Genomic DNA, 20,026 nt, shown 5'->3' on the forward strand with positions numbered 1-20,026 from the left:
TAATTGTGTCTTACCCAAAAGTGTGTTGTGGGTCGAAAAATAATTCTGGATCTAACACAGTAGACCTTGGACCTTCACATATGTACTCATAGAAACCATTAAGGAACACATGTAAGTACAAGTGTTCCTTTATTTATTTCCAGAATTTCACTCTCAGTGCAATACATACCATGTGAAGAAAACCTGGAAAAGAATCAAGGAACACTTGTACTTTCATGTGTTCCCTGATTCATTTCCTTGAGTATATTTAAGATTCCATGCATTACAGTGTGTGATATAGACACCTACCAACTCGCCCTTTGCTAGCAATATTTTTTTTTAAGAACACCTGTTTCATAGATGGTAAAAATAAAAATGTCCTCTGGTTTCTGTAGATCAATACTACATCAAAATCTCAAAGTCAAATTAACATCTGTAACATATGGAGGTTGTAAGATGTGAGTTACCTCCCTTCATACTATTTCACTCATGACTAACAACATGCATTTCATTGCTACTTTAGGATTAACAAAATTCTGGAAAAATTAGCAGTCGCATATATCTAAGGTATTGAAATTTGAACCAGGGCCTCGATTTTCGAAGCTCTCTTAGTGCTAAGATAGTCATAAGTTAATGCATGGCACTTACGGCTATCTTAGCGCTAAGAGAGCTTTGAAAATCTGGGCCCTGGCTAGTAATGTTTAAAGTCAGCTGAACACCTAACCTGCAATAATCTTCAGACTATTTCACACACTGTTGCAAAAACTACTCCTCTCCCTAACCTACTGGACATTACTGATCATTACTGGGCTTTACCTCCAGAAGTGGTCTGTCTCACAGTCCCTGAACCACATTATTTTATTATTTTCACTACTGCCTACTCTCCCTGCATACTAAAGCCCTAAATGAAGCAAGTCTAGATTTCCCCAGGTTCAGGAATCTCCCAACTCACTGGGGCTCCTTTTCATTTTAAATGGGTTTATTTGTTACTATCAAAATTATATATATGCAGGGGCTAAGTATTAGTTTACTCCAGATGGTGTACACTGAGAGGTTCAACCAGAGACCATATAATATAATATGGTCTCTGGTTCAACACAGTAACATAGTAACAATGAGTTCACAGTTTCACTAAGTGATACCCCTCCTGACCAAGGAGGTTTGTGTTTGTGACCTCAGAAGTATATCAGATCTTGCCTTGAGTAAGTCTCTTGCAGACCACCTGACCAAGGCCTTAAAGAAAACTGTGGATATGTGAAATGAAAATCAACGCCAAAATGTCACGAGCCAAACCCAATTACACTTTACTCCTTTATAACAATCCCTTACAACATACATGTGCTGTCATGACCTTTGCTTACTGACAGTTACTGGACTACATGAATCTTGACCAGACTTAGGTTCAGAACTTGTACCGTAAGTCACAGACGGCCTAAACTTTGAGTGAGTATAGTTTTCTCTGCTTTTGATAATTCAATGGGCTTCAACCATGTAGCCATGAGAGGAATTGACCTCAGGTGGAAGAGCAAATGGTTAACAACTAGCCTACGAGTTGTTAGTGAGGGGTAAATGCCACAGTCTTTAAGGCCTGTCATGATATAGTGAAGCCCTGAGAGGCTAGTTTGACCTCTATATGGACTACATTCAGTTGATCAAGTGTAATTAGCAAAAGCCAACAGACTTCAGCTACTTCAGAAGATTAAAGGCAAACAACTGTAAAAGTAATCTGATTAACTGTTAGAAATTGAATAATGTTAGTATTCATTAGGGATGTCACAATACATACTTCTCCTTACATTATAACTTCATGCCATACAGTGCTTACACTTTTAACCCAGCCTAGATATACTCTATAATAAAATTGATAATAATAGTCAATTTTATGGCACTTTTTCCATGCCAGATATCATGCTCAAATCATATCCTTATTACCCCAGTCAGTAGATCAGCGGGATCTCAGTTTTCATTCTCAACTCCCTAGGGAGTACACAATCCAAGCTGCCTGCATACATATCTAGGGTAACCGATAACAACCTCATCTTGCAATTCCAACTCGGCATCTTCTGAATCAGTGTAGAAAAGAACTATTTGACATTGTATCACAGACTGTTTCGTAGATGGTAATATCATGACATCCCTAGCTTTTCATTACAAGAAGCATTTCTCATACCTAAGAAATTAATTCTCAGTAGTTGAATCATTCAGGTGAGAAAACAAATTGCGGGGACAGTTCTCACCTGATCTGGTTCACGCCTGTCAGATCTCAGTTCCTCATGACAGAGATTCCCTGTTTTCACACTGAGGTAAGCGGATCTCAAAATAAGATCTCACATAATACACACATCTTGTTATCCTGAGACGCAAATCAACTGCTTGTCACTTGTTTCATAGAGAAAAGATGTCACTGAAACATCTCGACATCTCACTTTTGTGCACATCTTGTGACATGTCTCACTGTTCCTTGTATATCTCTTGCTAACTAATCTCCAATACACAATAGAATATGAACTATCAAAACTAACCCATGAGATGAACAATCTCTAAATGTCTCACCTAATCTATACAATGAGATGACGAATTCTCACATACACGATAAACAGCATGGTACTTTCAAACAACTTTAACAACAAAAATAAACAAAAACGTGGCAAAAACAGCACATTCATAATTGTCTCCATAGCATAAATGATTTGTGACAGATGATTATGACTTTGAGGCACTGAATTTCTGCGTATCCTTGTAAATGTTTTGATATAGTTGGGTGGGCGATATCAGGATGGGGGACGTGCTGCCGACTTACGCCAGGACTTGTTGCCGCATCATGTCCTCGTATGCCGCCATCTGGATGTTGGCGTACTGTGCGGCATACATCTGCTGCAGCTGAGCAGGGGAGGTAACTACGCTGTTTGGGGAGATATGGGAGGGCATGTAAGGAGCAGGGAAGGCAGGATGAAGATGTGGAGACGGGACTTCGGAGTAAGCTGCAGACGCTGTCAGGGGCTTGGACAATGCCTGAAACAAGAAGGATGTGTTAGGTTCATTCAGGGAAATTATTACAGAATATCTAATGAGCTATGAGGAATTAATGGAAACTAGCATTTCATAATTATGATGTCTGTTGAGCTTCTGCAGCAATTTTGATCATCAGAAACCAGTTTCACAAAGCAATTTTAGTCAAGATGATTTTAATACCCATTCTTTGACAGGCTTATGACTGTTATAGTGCTAAGAACGCTCTTTCGAACATGGCCCCAATTCCCAGAATTGTCAGTTTTCAAATAGTCCTCAGTGTGGATTCAAAACAAATAGAAACCTGAGACCTGAAACGTCCATCGGCATGTTTTAGCAATGAACCTCTGGGCTACTTGCCCACATGTTGATGAGGAGATCCCATTGACAACTTACTTTATTATTGTTAAGTGGTGTACTTGTGGCAGATCTAGATCCAGTTGAAGATGGAGAGGCGCTGGGACGTTCCTGAGATCTCATGAGAGAGAGGGGACTTGAACCACGGACAGAGGCTGACCGGATATCTGACCTTGACCCTGACCGCTCATGGTCTTTGAGATTTGCTCTTGCTGCTGAGGTAGGAAACTCCTGAGGGAACAGAGCACACTTGAAGGTCTTGGGAGCAAAGTCTTTCATTTCATAATCCCGTTTTTGTTCGATTCTTTTCTGTTCTTTTTCTCTCATAGTTTTCATGCTAAAGTCAACAGGCTGGTCCTGGCTACTGTTCATGTCTGGTTTAGTGTGGTTCGTATGAGCAGGAGTGATTCGACCCTGTGGCGGATCGGCTCTCGCACGTTTCACACTATTAAAGAACGGATCGTTGGCTAAAACAGGACTAAGGTGGGGTCGCGGATGGTCTCGGGATGGCAGGTGAGACGTTTGTGGCACGTTAGGGTATGGGTATGGCCGTTTGAGTTGTTGATGAGAGTGAGCTTGCCCACTGTGGGCAGGGACGATTGGCTTTGAGCTGTATGTTGATGGGGAGTGAGACCGGGAGTTCGAGGTGCCCTCATACTTCACTTCATCAAGTTTTGGTTTCGGCGTGTGTTGTATCACAGATGGCCTCATGCTCGGAATGGCTTTTTTCAATTGGTTTTCGTTGATTTGTGAAGCATTGTTGGTAACAAACAATGAGGATTTTGGAAAATACACGTTGCTGTTTTCACTGGCATGGGCAGCAACCTCCACAGATGACGAAGATGACGGGTGAGCAATGAAATGAGATGCGGGCAAGGGGAAATTGCTTGCATAGAACAGTGCATGTGTACTTATCACGGGGGTCTGTGGGGGCTGGGTGTGTGGCGTCTGCTGTAGATGAGCAGACGTCTGTACAGGCGGAAGTGGTGTCTGCTGTTGTGACTGGGTGGGTTGCGACTTCACATGGTTTTGAACCTTACGTTGAACTAAAGGCGATAAAATACTTGGCCGTGTGCGTTGTTTAACTGATGGCACTTCGAGGTCTGTTTTCTGAACTGAAGATATCTGCACATTTTCGATTTTGACTTTGCCGTTTTCAATACTGGCCATTTTGGGAATCTGAACTTTGACCTCTTTCAGCGTTTCCATTGCGAGGTCTTCAACTTTGTTCTCTTTAGATGAAACTTTATCCAACATTTTCTTCACCGTCTGTCTTGGGTGGCCTCGTTTCAGCTAAAATGGAAATTCAATACGTGTAAAAGTGACAGTGACTCAGATGAAGTTTCATCACAGACCTGAACAGCAGTTTCAATCATGTCTAAATTTTCAATTCAATATTGGAGATAGCGATATTCGAAGTGACACAGGCTTTACGAAACTTTCATGAATTAGACAAGCCTAATCAGGGATGAAACCAGCAGGTACTAGCACAGTTGAGATACAACTTGCACATAGTGTTAAAGCATCTTTCCCTTTTGTTTAATTCTTTTATTTCACGGTAATTTTGCAGACTTAGCATGAGTGTGAGTGAGTGAGTTTAGTTTTACGCCACACTCAGCAATATTCCAGCTATATGGCGGCGGTCTGTAAATAATCGAGTCTGGACCAGACAATCCAGTGATCAACAACATGAGCATCAATCTATGCAGTTGGGATATGATGACATGTGTCAACCAAGTCAGCATGAGTATGGACAACACAATCCTGTGACTGATAATGATCACATGATCTAGACAGTTTGGGTACAATGACACAAGGTCATTGAATCAGAAAGCATGAAGTGGGGATTCATTAGGTTGTTGAGGATGTATTCTAAACGACTCCCAACAGCACCTGCATGACAACCCACAGCATCGAAGACAGTGAACCTTTTAGGCAGAGCAACCCATGGTGTATCCAATAGCTTCTACTAGGCCCATTTATAATTATCTTGCCTCGCACATAAATGTCGTTTTCTGATTGGCTGAGTGCTCTTCTATTATTTTCCATGTACCCCGCTAACAAGCGAGTAATGACGAACTCGAATAGCATTGAATCATGTATGATGTACGGAAATTACCGATGTTTTGTGAATGCAAATCGATGGAAGGGAGATAACTCTAAATTTGTTTTTCTTGTCCTCTAGTACTCCATACTACGATACGATACCCGTGCTTCAAACAATTCAAAATTACCATTGAGGTGTTCGGTAAGATAAATATGTTGTTCACTGGTCCCTCGAACCCAAGGGTTGATGTACCCTCGATGTTTCTTTATAAACAAACATCAAGGGTACATCAGCCTATGTCCCCCTCAAGACCAGTGAACAACTTATATTCCTATTGTTAATAGCTCAAGCTGATACACATCAATGGTGCTGCAGGATCACAAGAAGGCAGGTTGTTAAGTGAATGACTCTGATTACCTGTGAATTTACCTGATCACGTTCCATAGCCTTCTGGCGACGGATCTCATTCCATTTCCGAACCTTATCTTCCATAGACACATCAATTGCTTGCATCTAAACATACACAAACATACATGAAGAGGCTACTTCGTTTCTGTGTGTTTCTTGTAGCAAAAGCTGTAGTTCTAGCAAAACAAAGCAAAGTGACATCTAGGTCAGGGGGAGATAACTCTGTCAGTTGGGAGACCATACCACTAGGGATAGCTATGACTTAGTGTTAAAATTTTCACTTCATTCTTTATGTGTCTGTGGAAACCACAGAACTAAGGCAACCATAATCCAGAGGGAATGTTTACGCCATAATTAGCTGTAGTTCTAGCAAAGATGAGAAGAATTCCATATTACAACTTGACCAAGAAACACTCATTGCAATATGCAAATTTGAGCAATTTTCTCACCATATCACAGAAGATGACGCAAAGAAAGGTTGCAAATTGAATCCAGGTCTTTGGCAAAACAAGCCAACCTTTGGCCACCCCACTGCCAAATCTATTATCATTTACAGTACCATACAAAGATGTTACTGAGGTACTTTATATATTTTGCTTACCAGTAATTCCTTCTTTTCATCCAGTTCTGACTTCAGTTTGGCCTTATCATGACCTTTATTCTGGTTGTTGATCATGGCCTTGACCTTTGACTTAATCTTATTCCGGGGTTCATCTCCCTTTTCATAGCGTTCAAAGGCCAGCAGTAACCTAAAATAGTTACAATATGTAGTACAAAATTCCATGCACAACAGAAATTCTACAGAATTTTGCCTTTTACATTTTGCCAAAACACACAACTGACTGACTGAGTTTTGGTTTTACGCCGCTTTTAGCAATATTCCAGCAACATCACGGCAGGGGACACCAGAAATGGGCTTCACACATTGTACCCATGTGAGGATTCGAACCCGGTCTTCGGCGTGACAAGGCAACGCTTTAACCACTAGGCTACCCTACCGCCCCCTCAAAAACACACAAAGAGCAGGAGATCTAAACATTGTCCAGACAAACACACACTGTCCAGATGATTAAGTTATCTGCCCATGTTGTGACCTGCTGCTTATAGCAAGAGATGTCTGCAAACATATTGGGCTGTATGCCTAGCGTGCAGAAGGCCCTGGGAGTAACGTACACTGGGCCGTGGGAGTGACGTAAAGAGGCCCTGGGAGTAACGTACACTGGGCCGTGGGAGTGACGTAAAGAGGCCCTGGGAGTAACATACACTGGGCCGTGGGAGTGACGTAAAGAGGCCCTGGGAGTAACGTACACTGGGCCGTGGGAGTGACGTAAAGAGGCCCTGGGAGTAACGTACACTGGGCCGTGGGAGTGACGTAAAGAGGCCCTGGGAGTAACGTACACTGGGCCGTGGGAGTGACGTAAAGAGGCCCTGGGAGTAACGTACACTGGGCCGTGGGAGTGACGTAAAGAGGCCCTGGGAGTAACGCACACTGGGCCGGGAGTGGCGTAAAGAGGCCCTGGGAGTAAAGAGGCCCTGGGAGTGAAGTAACGTACACTGGGCCGTGGGAGTGACGTAAAGAGGCCCTGGGAGTAACGTACACTGGGCCGTGGGAGTGACGTAAAGAGGCCCTGGGAGTAACGTACACTGGGCCGTGGGAGTGACGTAAAGAGGCCCTGGGAGTAACGTACACTGGGCCGTGGGAGTGACGTAAAGAGGCCCTGGGAGTAACGCGATACACTGGGCCGTGGGAGTGACGTAAAGAGGCCCTGGGAGTAACGTGACACTGGGCCGGGAGTGGCGTAAAGAGGCCCTGGGAGTGGGCGGGCCGTGGGAGTGATGTAAAGAGGCCCTGGGAGTGACGTACACACTGGGCCGTGGGAGCCTGGGCGTGGAAGCGGATGTAAAGAGGCCCTGGGAGTAACGCGTACACTGGGCCGTGGGAGTGATGTAAAGAGGCCCTGGGAGTAACGCATTACACTGGGCCGTGGGAGTGACGTAAAAGAGGCCCTGGGAGTAACGCACACTGGGCCGTGGGAGTGATGTAAAGAGGCCCTGGGAGTGACGTGACACTGGGCCGTGGGAGTGACGATAAAGAGGCCCTGGGAGTAACGTGACACTGGGCCGTGGGAGTGAGCGTAAAGAGGCCCTGGGAGTAACGTTACACTGGGCCGTGGGAGTGATGTAAAGAGGCCCTGGGAGTGGCGTACACTGGGCGTGGGAGTGACGTAAAGAGGCCCTGGGAGTAACGTACACTGGGCCGTGGGAGTGACGTAAAGAGGCCCTGGGAGTAACTTACACTGGGCCGTGGGAGTGAGGTAAAGAGGCCCTGGGAGTAACGTGGGCACTGGGCGTGGGGCTGTGGACGACGTAAAGAGGCCCTGGGAGTGACGTACACTGGGCCGTGGGAGTGATGTAAAGAGGCCCTGGGAGTAACGTACACTGGGCCGTGGGAGTGACGTAAAGAGGCCCTGGGAGTAACGTACACTGGGCCGTGGGAGTGATGTAAAGAGGCCCTGGGAGTGACGTACACTGGGCCGTGGGAGCGACGTAAAGAGGCCCTGGGAGTAATGTACACTGGGCCGTGGGAGTGAGGTAAAGAGGCCCTGGGAGTAACATACACTGGGCCGTGGGGAGCGTAAAAGAGGCCCTGGGAGTGACGTACACTGGGCCGTGGGAGCGACGTAAAGAGGCCCTGGGAGTGACGTACACTGGGCCGTGGGAGTGACGTAAAGAGGCCCTGGGAGTAACGTACACTGGGCCTGGGAGTGATGTAAAGAGGCCCTGGGAGTGACGTACACTGGGCCATGGGAGCGACGTAAAGAGGCCCTGGGAGTAATGTACAGCCTGTGCAATTAATACAAGAAGAAAGCCCGAAGAATGTGAGTAAGTATGGTTTAACAGCACTTTGCACTCACTCACAGTGAATCATCTTGACGAGGGAGGAAAACTTAAAGTGATGCAATGCTTACACTGTGTCCATTACTGTGTCTAAATGTTCGAAGAGTTCCACGGATTAATTAAGCTCAGTGTTAAATCAAATGTCAGTGGTGTACTTTCATCAATTAAGTTTACATCTACAACATGCTTCTGAACAAAGTTTTTATAAATGAATTACACTGTCCCTTATGTCTCCCTTATTTAGGTTTCCATCTTCGAGACCCACCTCTCATAATGCCTTCGTGTACAGGTGGCAGCACTAGTACTCCCTGGATGCCCGCCAAGCTTGTCATACAGATGTTTCCAGAGCCTCTTCTCTGTGATCTGATAATGTAACAATATGTATCTATGATAAAAAGAACAACACGTATCTATGACAATAACAGCATGCATTATTTGACAAATTACCTACCTTCTGTGATTGTATGAGTAGCTGTTTACCATTAATCCACCATGGCCAGTTAGTTTATACAAGGGTCATAATTTCATAAAGATTTGGATGATGAAACAGTAAGTGAGTAGTTTCATCGGTTCCCATATGCGTAGATCAATGCTCAGCTGTTGATTACTGGATTGTCTGGTCCAGGCTCGATTATTTACAGACTGCTGCCATATAGCTGGAATACTGCTGAGTGCAGCATTTAACGACAACCAAACCAAAACTATAAAGATTCAGGAGATGTTTGTGCAAGACTTACCATGTCGTAGCCACCAAGTTTCTTCGCATATGAGTAGAAGTAGTAGAGATCTACTGGAAGAAATGATAGTGACACTTGACAGCATTAAGGAAGGCAACAGATGTCAGATCCAAACTACTGGCTATATTCATCCTATACATCATATTGGGCAGTTTGGAAGATGACAAACCTTGTAATGATGTAATAACATGGCTTGTGTCCTTGTGGAGAATTTGGAGCGGAACAGAACCCTGTACCCTGTGTTTGTGTCCGTGTTAAGAATTAGGTGTGGAACAGAACTTTGTACCCTGTGCTTGTGTAGGTGTGGAGAATTTGGGGTGGAACAGAACCTTGTACCCTGTGTTTGTGTAGGTGTTAAGAATTAGGTGTGGAACAGAACCCTGTACCCTGTGCTTGTGTAGGTGTGGAGAATTTGGGGTGGAACAGAACCTTGTACCCTGTGTTTGTGTCCGTGTTAAGAATTAGGTGTGGAACAGAACTTTTTACCCTGTGCTTGTGTCCGTGTGGAGAATTTGGGGTGGAACAGAACCTTGTACCCTGTGCTTGTGTAGGTGTGGAGAATTTGGGGTGGAACAAAACCTTGTACCCTGTGCTTGTGTCCGTGTGGAGAATTTGGGGTGGAACGGACCTTGTACCCTGTGCTTGTGTCCGTGTGGAGAATTTGGGGTTGAACAGAACCCTATACCCTGTGCTTGTGTCCGTGTGGAGAATTTGGGGTGGAACAGAAACTTGTACCCTGTGCTTGTGTAGGTGTGGAGAATTTGGGGTGGAACAGAACCTTGTACCCTGTGCTTGTGTAGGTGAGGAGAATATGGGGTGGAACAGAACCTTGTACCCTGTGCTTGTGTAGGTGTGGAGAATATGGGGTGGAACAGAACCTTGTACCCTGTGCTTGTGTCCGTGTGGAGAATTTGGGGTGGAACGGACCTTGTACCCTGTGCTTGTGTCCGTGTGGAGAATTTGGGGTTGAACAGAACCCTATACCCTGTGCTTGTGTCCGTGTGGAGAATTTGGGGTGGAACAGAAACTTGTACCCTGTGCTTGTGTAGGTGTGGAGAATATGGGGTGGAACAGAACCTTGTACCCTGTGCTTGTGTCCTTGTGGAGAATTTGCAGTGGAACAGAACCTTGTACCCTGTGCTTGTGTCTGTGTGGAGAATTTGGGGTGGAACAGAACCTTGTACCCTGTGCTTGTGTCCGTGTGGAGAATTTGGGGTTGAACAGAACCCTATACCCTGTGCTTGTGTCCGTGTGGAGAATTTGGGGTGGAACAGAAACTTGTACCCTGTGCTTGTGTAGGTGTGGAGAATTTGGGGTGGAACAGAACCTTGTACCCTGTGCTTGTGTCCGTGTGGAGAATTTGGGGTGGAACAGAACCCTATACCCTGTGCTTGTGTCCGTGTGGAGAATTTGCAGTGGAACAGAACCTTGTACCCTGTGCTTGTGTAGGTGTGGAGAATTTGGGGTGGAACAGAACCTTGTACCGTTGGAGAATTTGCGGTGGAACAGAACCTTGTACCCTGTGCTTGTGTCCGTGTGGAGAATTTGGGGTGGAACAGAACCTTGTACCCTGTGCTTGTGTCCGTGTGGAGAAGCCATGGTGGCTAGGTGCCTTTGATCGCTGACTTTGTGTGCTGGCAATTAGTTGTGTCACTCAAAGAGTTCCAGATGGGACTCAACCAAAAAGAAATACTAATATCTGCACTTAACTGAGAAGGTATAATCCCAAATATGACATTTGTTATATTTGACCATTTTCTAAATGGCATGTGTGTTTATAGATTGTTACATCATTAAAAAACATGATTATATGCCACAATCCTATCATAGTTCTCATTACTTATGGAAAACATGGTAATTAACTTGACTATCACAGGATATGAATACATATCTTCATGAAATTTACAATTCAAATACTTCTCGGTCCATTTTAGCATTCAACAGTACAGCAAACATTAAGCATTTATCATCAGAACTTGACAGTTAACTAAATCATAAATGGTTCTCAGAAAGTGCTACCAGATTATATATTTAGTCTTCAGTGTCTTATTACAGCATCAGGCAATGAATATGAAACAACTTGGTAAAACACAAAGTCAGCTTACTCTGTTTGAATCCCAATGACGGAACCCTGTCTATGGGTGTCTGTCGATTCCTCATAAACTTGTGGAGACTTATCATAAAGTTCTGCTCTTCTTTTGTGACCTTGCTGCCCCCCTTTTTCCCAACTTAACCCATTCTGACTTGACCTTCTTCGAGGCTGAAAGGTCAAGGTCAAAAGTAAAGATTTTTTATCAAATGATTTATATTTGAGAAATATCAAAATGAAATATTTACTGACAGATTAGCTGAACCATTAGAGGAAAGTTATGACCATTTTGAATATTCATTCCATCAAAAAATAATGTGAACAGTCTCGTGAATATTCATCATTCATTATGTGACATCTAAAGAAACACATCACTTTGAAATGCAATTTTTTTTCAAATTTTACATATGACCAATAAAAGAAGCTGTTAGCTACCCACCCTTGACGATGTTGATGATGGTGCTTGTGAGGTGGATGCTAATGATGAAGTGTCTGAGCCATCCTCGTAACTGTCCGAGTCTTGAGAACACTCTCGTTTGAGATTCTTCTTTTTACGAGGCCGACCCTTCAGGTTAGGTGCTGTAAGACAGAGAAGTCAGGTGACATTGATAAGGAACATAACATTCACAGGCCACTCCCGACAAATGAACATAATTTCCGGCATCATACTGTTCCAGAAGTAATACAAGAATGTGAGCAGTTTTTCACCTTTGTACACGAGTCAGTATATTGATCATTCTGCCTACATAACTGCAGGCAACAAATTCTATCACTGTTACATTTGTTATATTTTAAATTCAATAATATTTTACCATCAGGTGACACTGTGAAACAATTAACGATGCAACGTAAGCAGTTTTAAGTTGCAACATCACATTTCAAAGTTGAAATATATATTTTTTGCTTCTAATGACGTCTGCAACATTATTATATTGGAAATTTTAACTATAAATTGTACATTTATATACTTATCCTATCTCACGCGATGCATACCATGAGACAGGATAAGTTTTAAAAATCTGTTGTTTCTGCCCAGCATGTGTCTCAGACTTGCAGGACAAGCTCGCCATGGTGACTACAACCTCAGGCTAGATGTTCATATTTCATAATGAGCGAAAGGTTTGAATATGACAGACTTCTGATTAAATTGCTTTGATGTGGCTACTTCTGAATGAAGATTTAATCCCAACTAGAGGCATTATTTTTGGTTGCTGATATCAAGGGAGAGTTATTCTGTACTGAAGTTTGTGATATGAGAGATGAAGCTTGTTACGTCACTTCTCAAATGAAGCTACACGTTATATATTGATGGAGCCCCATGAACTACCCACCTAGATGATCACAGCGCAACTCAAAGTCCTCCAACTCAGGATGGTAGAATGTTTCTCTGCAGAACATGATGCGACAGTTCCTGGATTTCACTGAGAAGCCACCGATGGCGCTGACAATGGCATTCCTCAACCATTTGTCCATCATGTTCTCCAGACGCTTGAGGACGGTGCGATATCGGCAGTACTGAGGGTAACTCATGATGACCACTTGCTGGACATTGTTCGATACGCCCTTGTCACCTGGGAGGAAACAAAAATATAATCAGATTATCTTTTAATGGAACAGATACAACAAAAGGATTCATTTTAACATAAACCCTGATTCAGTTGTTTACATATTTACCGTATCCCCTTCAGTTTGATTGCATGAATGGTGCTAGCTTTCCAGGGAAGATGAACAAAATATATGGGTTGCAGTTAACATAAAATTGTCACACAAATGTATTTCATTTACGCAGTAAGACATGGTGCAAACAATCTCAATCAGCATTGCTTTGACAACAGTTCTGTTTATATGCCAGGAATTACATGCAACTATGTTATAAACAGCTTATTCTGGCCAAGAGACTCTTGAGACATAACTACGTTTTAGGAGAAATTAATGCAGCCCCAACACATTTATACTTAAGTGGTTAAATTATCAACAGAAACAAACACATATTTTTTCGCCTGATCCATACATCAGAACAAGGATGGTTTACCAACATAAACTGCTCTGTAAGGAACACAAATAGGTTAATTCAACCTCATTTTCTTAAATCATTTATCTTCGTCTGAAACCACCTTTGATCAAATTTGTTCTTAGAAATAATCAATAACATTTTCATCACTTCAATTGCTTTCCTAATCTTTACCTAAGTACTTACACAGCAAATGATTGTTATATATTATCTTTTCATTCAAAAACCCTGACAAGAAAAATTCATTACACTTATTCTTAGTGCTAAATTTCAAGGTCGAAAGTTAATGAAAGAGGAAATCTACATTGTTATGATACTATTAACCTAACCCTGATATTCATGAGATACTATCTTCTTAACCCCTACCAATAAGCTCCTTCTCCTTTTTGACGTCATTAAACTGCAATCCACAGTTATTACTCCTGAAGGCCTGCATCAGTTCGTCATTGTGGGTCAAATCTGGCTGACCATCATCCTCACAGAATGCCATCAGACCATCTGACCAGGGCACATCCTCTGCTATCAAGGTCACCAGATCATCCAGACGAAGAATTAATTTCTCAGAAAGAGCAAGGATTTCATGCTGGAAATAAAAAGAAAATAATCCTCCTCAATAACATGTCATACATTTCTTATCAGTGCAATGCTGCAATGCATTGTTGAAAAGCCTATACTATTCCTAGTCTCCCCCAGCCTTGACTAAGTCTACCCTTTCCACAGATGCAAGCCATCTACTAGACAGATTGCAGCTGCACTGGCCTTCAAGTCGGGGAAGAGAGAGAAATGTTTGTGTGTGTGTGTGTGTTAAATTGGTTAAAGGGTTGGCGACACTGGTTCAAATACCCTCATGGGAACAATGTGTGAAGCCCATTTCGTGATGTTGCTGGAATAATGCTAAAAGCGGCATAAAACCAAACTCAGTCAGACAGTCAGTCAAAACAAACGAGTCCTTGAATTACCTGAGATTGAAAAAACATGACAAATGCAGCTTGTACTGATTTGAGTCCTTTGTGAAAGCCGAGAAAACCACTGCACCATATCAAGGGAACATATATTTCAATTTAATGTGAAACTGCCTTCATATTCGATTTACTGATACATATCATATAAGTTGTCAACCTTTCAAGTACTAATTACAAGTGGCAGATCAGAAAGTGTAACATTTCGACTTTTATGTTTTGCATACACACAAACAAAGGAAACAAAAAAATCAGATTATTTAAACCCCATTAGATACTGTATAATTTCTTTTCCTGAAAAAAAACTTTATGCATGAATTATTTGCCATAATATACCATTATTTACTGCTTACTTGAATACTTGGTGTATCATTATTTATCAATTACTTCTTAAAATACTATTGTCCTGACCAGTTCCATGTACAGTCCTCTATTGTGACACTTGGGTGGTCCCTTCCAAAAGCGTATTCAAAACAGCTAATACTATTTTTTTAAATCCATTTTTTTGTCAGATATCGCTTGAAGAATGTGAGATCCAGAATAAGTGAGTCACACAAACAGAGACTATTCTAAATCCTCTGCAAACTACAGTGTGATATACAACAACCATTGATGTGACAGGAGATTTTGAAACATCTCACCATCCTGCAAACAAATCCATTAACTTTATCTAAATTTCAAGATTTAGACAATTTCCTTCATTTGCAACTTACATCCCTGGCTAGGATTCAGATTTAAAAATCTAACTAACTTAATCAAATCTGAAATTTGAAACAAATATTCTATCGTTCCAACACTCTCATCAGCTATCCAGTATGTGTATTCGGTGAATGCATGGTAATGTATTCATGTCAGAAGCAGACATTAATTCGACATGGGAAAATACATTAGCAGTTTCAGATGGACCACTTTATATCGTATTCATATTTAAATATTGTATCTATCCTTGCAGGATTATCTGAAAACTACAGACTTAATTAGGAATCAACGATTGATTTATTAAAATATAAAGCATCAGCTTTTTGCATGATATCATTTGTGAGGAGAAAACTAAACATAGATCAATTCTTGTCTCCTCAACATCAAATGCCATTAGGAGAACCAACATTTTGTAGTCGTACGTCGCATTTTTGACAACCATAAATGGTGAAGTCGATCCATCCAGAAATCCATAGCTGCATTATAAAGAGGAATAATTGAGAATGTAATAGATTGCACAGCTGGAGCTGTCTATGATCAATACTACCATGTTGTTATAGGACAAATATCTCGTACATGTCAAATTTATCCCGTCAGTGTCAAATCTATTGCATTATGTCAGAAATTGTCAAATCAAAACAATTTTCTTCTACTGTCTTCAAAATATGCTTAAATTTTATTTAGTAAAACATGTTCGTCAATCAGCCTACAATAACATTCGCATTACAAGTGGATGCTCAGATAACAGCAGAAAAATGCTGAAGTAATCAATAGTCACAGAGTTACCTCCCTTCACCCAATGCATCAAAGCAGAAATTGCACATGGCTGGAATATTGATTGATATCAAGCTGATTTGTTGGGAGATGAACATTAGTTGTGGCAATGAATAAAAAAACATCCAAAATGTACAATTCGCAGTGAAATTGGTAAATGTTTAGAGATTATTTTATTTTTTCAATGACATGATGTGATAGTTGCTTCAAAAGAAATATATTATTGATGACAACGCGTTGAGAAGCTGACCCAGTGGCATGCATAAATAAACATAAACAGGGAAATTGACATTTCTTTGTCGAGAGAGAGATGATTGACAACCCAAACATACAACTGATCAATTTCAGTACCTATGGGAACAATACCGCCTGTCTAACACCACAATAAATTACACTCCAATCGATCAGTTGATTAGATTCCTCAATGTAAAAGGGGTCACATCCTTTTCATAATTTCTACAGCACTTTTTTATATTTTTATCATTATTGTGAACTGACTTTTTGTATCATAAATTCTCACTCATATTTTGTGTTGCTAATATTTGCAGTAACAGATGTTTCAGAAACAGAATTACTATTCTCACTGATCAAATATGGCAAACATCATTCGTTAATTTTAAGTGAATGTTTTTAAATTTGTATTTACATGAAATGTGCCTCCATTCATATCCATCTGCCAGAGGAAACAGTGATGGATGATGGTATAAGTCTACATTGCCTGCTGAGTATGTGTCACTGAAACCTACCATTCTGTAGTCAAAGTATTAACTTACACCATATACATGGTATTTCAACTATTTGAAACCAATATCCTTATAATTACATTACCAAGATACAAAAAGCCTAATGCACTTAAATGTCAGAAGTTTTATCATTTTATTTAATAATTGTGTTTATCAAAGGGCCTCACATATCCTGCTCTCACACAAACAGGAAAGCAAAGTGAATAATATTTCAGCATTAGCAATGGGCCAAGAATATGTAGGGAGGCTCATCTTGCCAGTAATCTACTGCCATGTAAATATCACTCCTCGGTATAGCGCGCTCCCTTATAAAGCTCCACCAAGACTGGAACAGATAACTGATGTTACACAACTTAACATGTAACAGAGGTCCATGAACCTATATTTAGAATCATTCAGATGATGTAGTCATTACTACTTTCCACTTTCGCTGTATAGCGAGGTTTGCTAATGAGGCAGTAACCCATGATTTATAGAACATGGGTACATTTAGCGGATTGGTAATTAAATACATTCATTCGCACAATGGGATCTCCGTCATTGAATATGTATCTCATTGCATATAGCATTTTTTGGAAAAGATCATTTTTAGTTGGCACTGAAGGTCTTTTAAATGTTAAGATAAGAAATGACCTTTATTTGAACAGCATGTACTTCAGTTGAAAAGTTACAAATAGACTCTAGTCAACCATTGTGGACCAGATGATCCATTTCCGTGATGTGAATGATAGCTTGAGTACAATGCACATGATCACAGAAATCTCATCAAAGTTAAACTTTGGTATTTTTAAGGTCAATTATTTGACCATGTTTTTCGCTTAGATGCAATGTTGTAAAAAAACAATCCTCTTATTTTCATTTGATTGACTTACTTGAAATGCTTGCAAAATGCAGAAATATATGTAGGAAAGACTTTAATGAAAAAGGTTGGATATAACTATGCAACATATTTCTCCTAACATATAAATACAAACTGTTATTACTGATTTCATTGCAAACTTACAGCTATTTCCTCAGCATACAATGGCCATCATCATCATCATCATCTTGTGACATTAACTACTAACTGTATCATTCAATTAATTCTTATAATTACATGTATATTATTACTTTTTCTAGAGGACAGAATAATAAAATCTTTATTGATTTCAAGTTGCTTAACTGATTGGCAACCATCAATATTTCAATAAACCTCAATACAGGCAAGCTCCACATGCACTGTTAATTCCATAAAACAAATCTCTTCTCTATCAAACCTCCCAAAACAAAGTAGAAAGACATTTTGGTACTGACAAACATCATTTTATCATTGCAGAGAAATAGATATTAACTTGATGACATATCAACTGAAATAAACTGATATGTTCATTCCTTGCACTGAAATAGATATTAACTTGATGACATATCAACTGAAATAAACTGATATGTTCATTCCTTGCACTGAAATAGATATTAACTTGATGACATATCAACTGAAATAAACTGATATGTTCATTCCTTGCACTGAAATAGATATTAACTTGATGACATATCAACTGAAATAAACTGATATGTTCATTCCTTGCACTGAATAGATATTAACTTGATGACATATCAACTGAAATAAACTGATATGTTCATTCCTTGCACTGAATAGATATTAACTTGATGACATATCAACTGAAATAAACTGATATGTTCATTCCTTGCACTGAATAGATGCATCAACTGCTTGATACATAATATACCTACATCAGTTTCATAATGGACTTGTTTTAACTTTCCCATTGAAATATTAACGCGTCTACATATTGCACTGGAAAATACTAGCACCTATACTTTCAGTAAATCATCAATGTCAATATAGTGTACGAAAATTAACCACTGTCAAGTACAAACTTAATTTCATGAAATAGACATGTTTCAGTGTGTTGCACCTATGAACCGCAGTTACTTATATTGATGTACAATAAGCCCAAGTTAGCCATATGTCGCAAGATCAAACACCATCTTTGTGTCCAGTACGTGCACTAAGGGCGGTGGCTCCATGGAACAGACAAATGTCAGTTGTCACCTCACCTTCCTTCAGCAATGTCTCAGTGGGCAGTGTGACCTTTGACCCTTGCTGGATGGTATACGGTGGTCATTATAAAGACATTAAGACTGGGAAACATCTTGTGTTTAAATTTCTCAAATCTAAATCAACATAATAAACTGTTTATGTTTATATCCAACTGTCAGTGTTTACCTCAATGACTTAGATTTGTGAATCAAGGCTATGGCTTTAAAGATTCTAAAATTTACTTTTTTTTAAAATTGAAACAAGTAAATCTGAAGGTACATTTGAGATTTCTATCTATGATTACAATACTCCAAGTTCCAAATGTGACCTTCAACAAGAAAGAAATGAAAGACTTCATTGTGAATAACAGCCAACATAATATCTGTTAATAAAAAATAATATTAACTTTGATATTTTTCACAATATGGTCTTTAAACCAAATTTTACGTAATATTAACATTAATTTTTCACGCATGTCAGAAATACTCAGGTGTAAAGAATGTTACATGTCTCGAAACATTGAAACCCACACGTGAACATCTTTAGCACTTATGAAAGACTCCTGTATTAAATATTAAACATTCCCCAACAGCAATAAACAGAGGACTAGGCTGCCATAATGCTGAAAGAGGGCTACAAGACTAAACAGGTTATACAAACAGCCCATTGGGCTGCTTCACTGACACTTTATCAGCTTTCTCGTCCATTGCAATCTATTTCGCTATCCACTGTTATCAGCTTTTTTATGTATTAACACAACACGGATCTCCTATGTTGAATAACAAATCAGTTTCCAGAAACTGCATGAAGCCCTATAGCTCACTACTGCCACTATAACAAATAAGTTACACAATTTAGTTTGTGTGTGTTACAGCTAAAGATGATCAAACTGATAGTGACCTACATTGTTGTGAATTGACGATGTACATGCTGCTGATATAGATGTCAATGTACATACATACATTTCAGTGTTATAGAGGGGATTCACTGACTCATGCTTTTTGAATGAGTAACATAAATAGGATAGACACCTCCATTTATTATGAGTTGAGGGAACAATGTCATCTAGCTGGGGTTAGATTAGACAAGATTTTATCATTAAAATTATCTCCAACAATATATCATGTAGAAATTATTGTAGACACAAACAAACAAAACACTATTTCTTGATGATATTTAACAATTGACATCATCATCTTTAATAATGTTGTGATCTTACACACATGTTATTAAAATCCATTTTGAAGTTGTAATCTTAACACACCTGTAAATACA

General features: G+C 40.3%; 1 protein-coding gene across 1 annotated transcript in view; it reads right to left on the reverse strand.

Annotated features, from left to right (window-relative positions):
- Window positions 1-1,049: 1,049 nt before the first annotated feature.
- Window positions 1,050-20,026, reverse strand: part of LOC124258278 (AT-rich interactive domain-containing protein 5B-like) — a 61,449-nt gene continuing 42,472 nt past the window's right edge. Inside the window, exons 3-12 of the mRNA XM_046692343.1 lie at window positions 13,902-14,118; window positions 12,856-13,095; window positions 11,960-12,103; window positions 11,541-11,663; window positions 9,436-9,488; window positions 8,964-9,061; window positions 6,402-6,549; window positions 5,810-5,905; window positions 3,385-4,638; window positions 1,050-2,991 (exon numbers count right to left, since the gene is read on the reverse strand). Coding sequence (XP_046548299.1) covers window positions 2,776-2,991; window positions 3,385-4,638; window positions 5,810-5,905; window positions 6,402-6,549; window positions 8,964-9,061; window positions 9,436-9,488; window positions 11,541-11,663; window positions 11,960-12,103; window positions 12,856-13,095; window positions 13,902-14,118 — 2,589 coding nt within the window. The 3' untranslated portion in view covers window positions 1,050-2,775. The remainder of the gene's footprint in view (window positions 2,992-3,384; window positions 4,639-5,809; window positions 5,906-6,401; window positions 6,550-8,963; window positions 9,062-9,435; window positions 9,489-11,540; window positions 11,664-11,959; window positions 12,104-12,855; window positions 13,096-13,901; window positions 14,119-20,026) is intronic.

Source organism: Haliotis rubra, unplaced genomic scaffold (genome assembly GCF_003918875.1).
Source record: "Haliotis rubra isolate DU_JTF1 unplaced genomic scaffold, ASM391887v1 Scf69, whole genome shotgun sequence".
NCBI lineage: Eukaryota > Metazoa > Mollusca > Gastropoda > Lepetellida > Haliotidae > Haliotis > Haliotis rubra.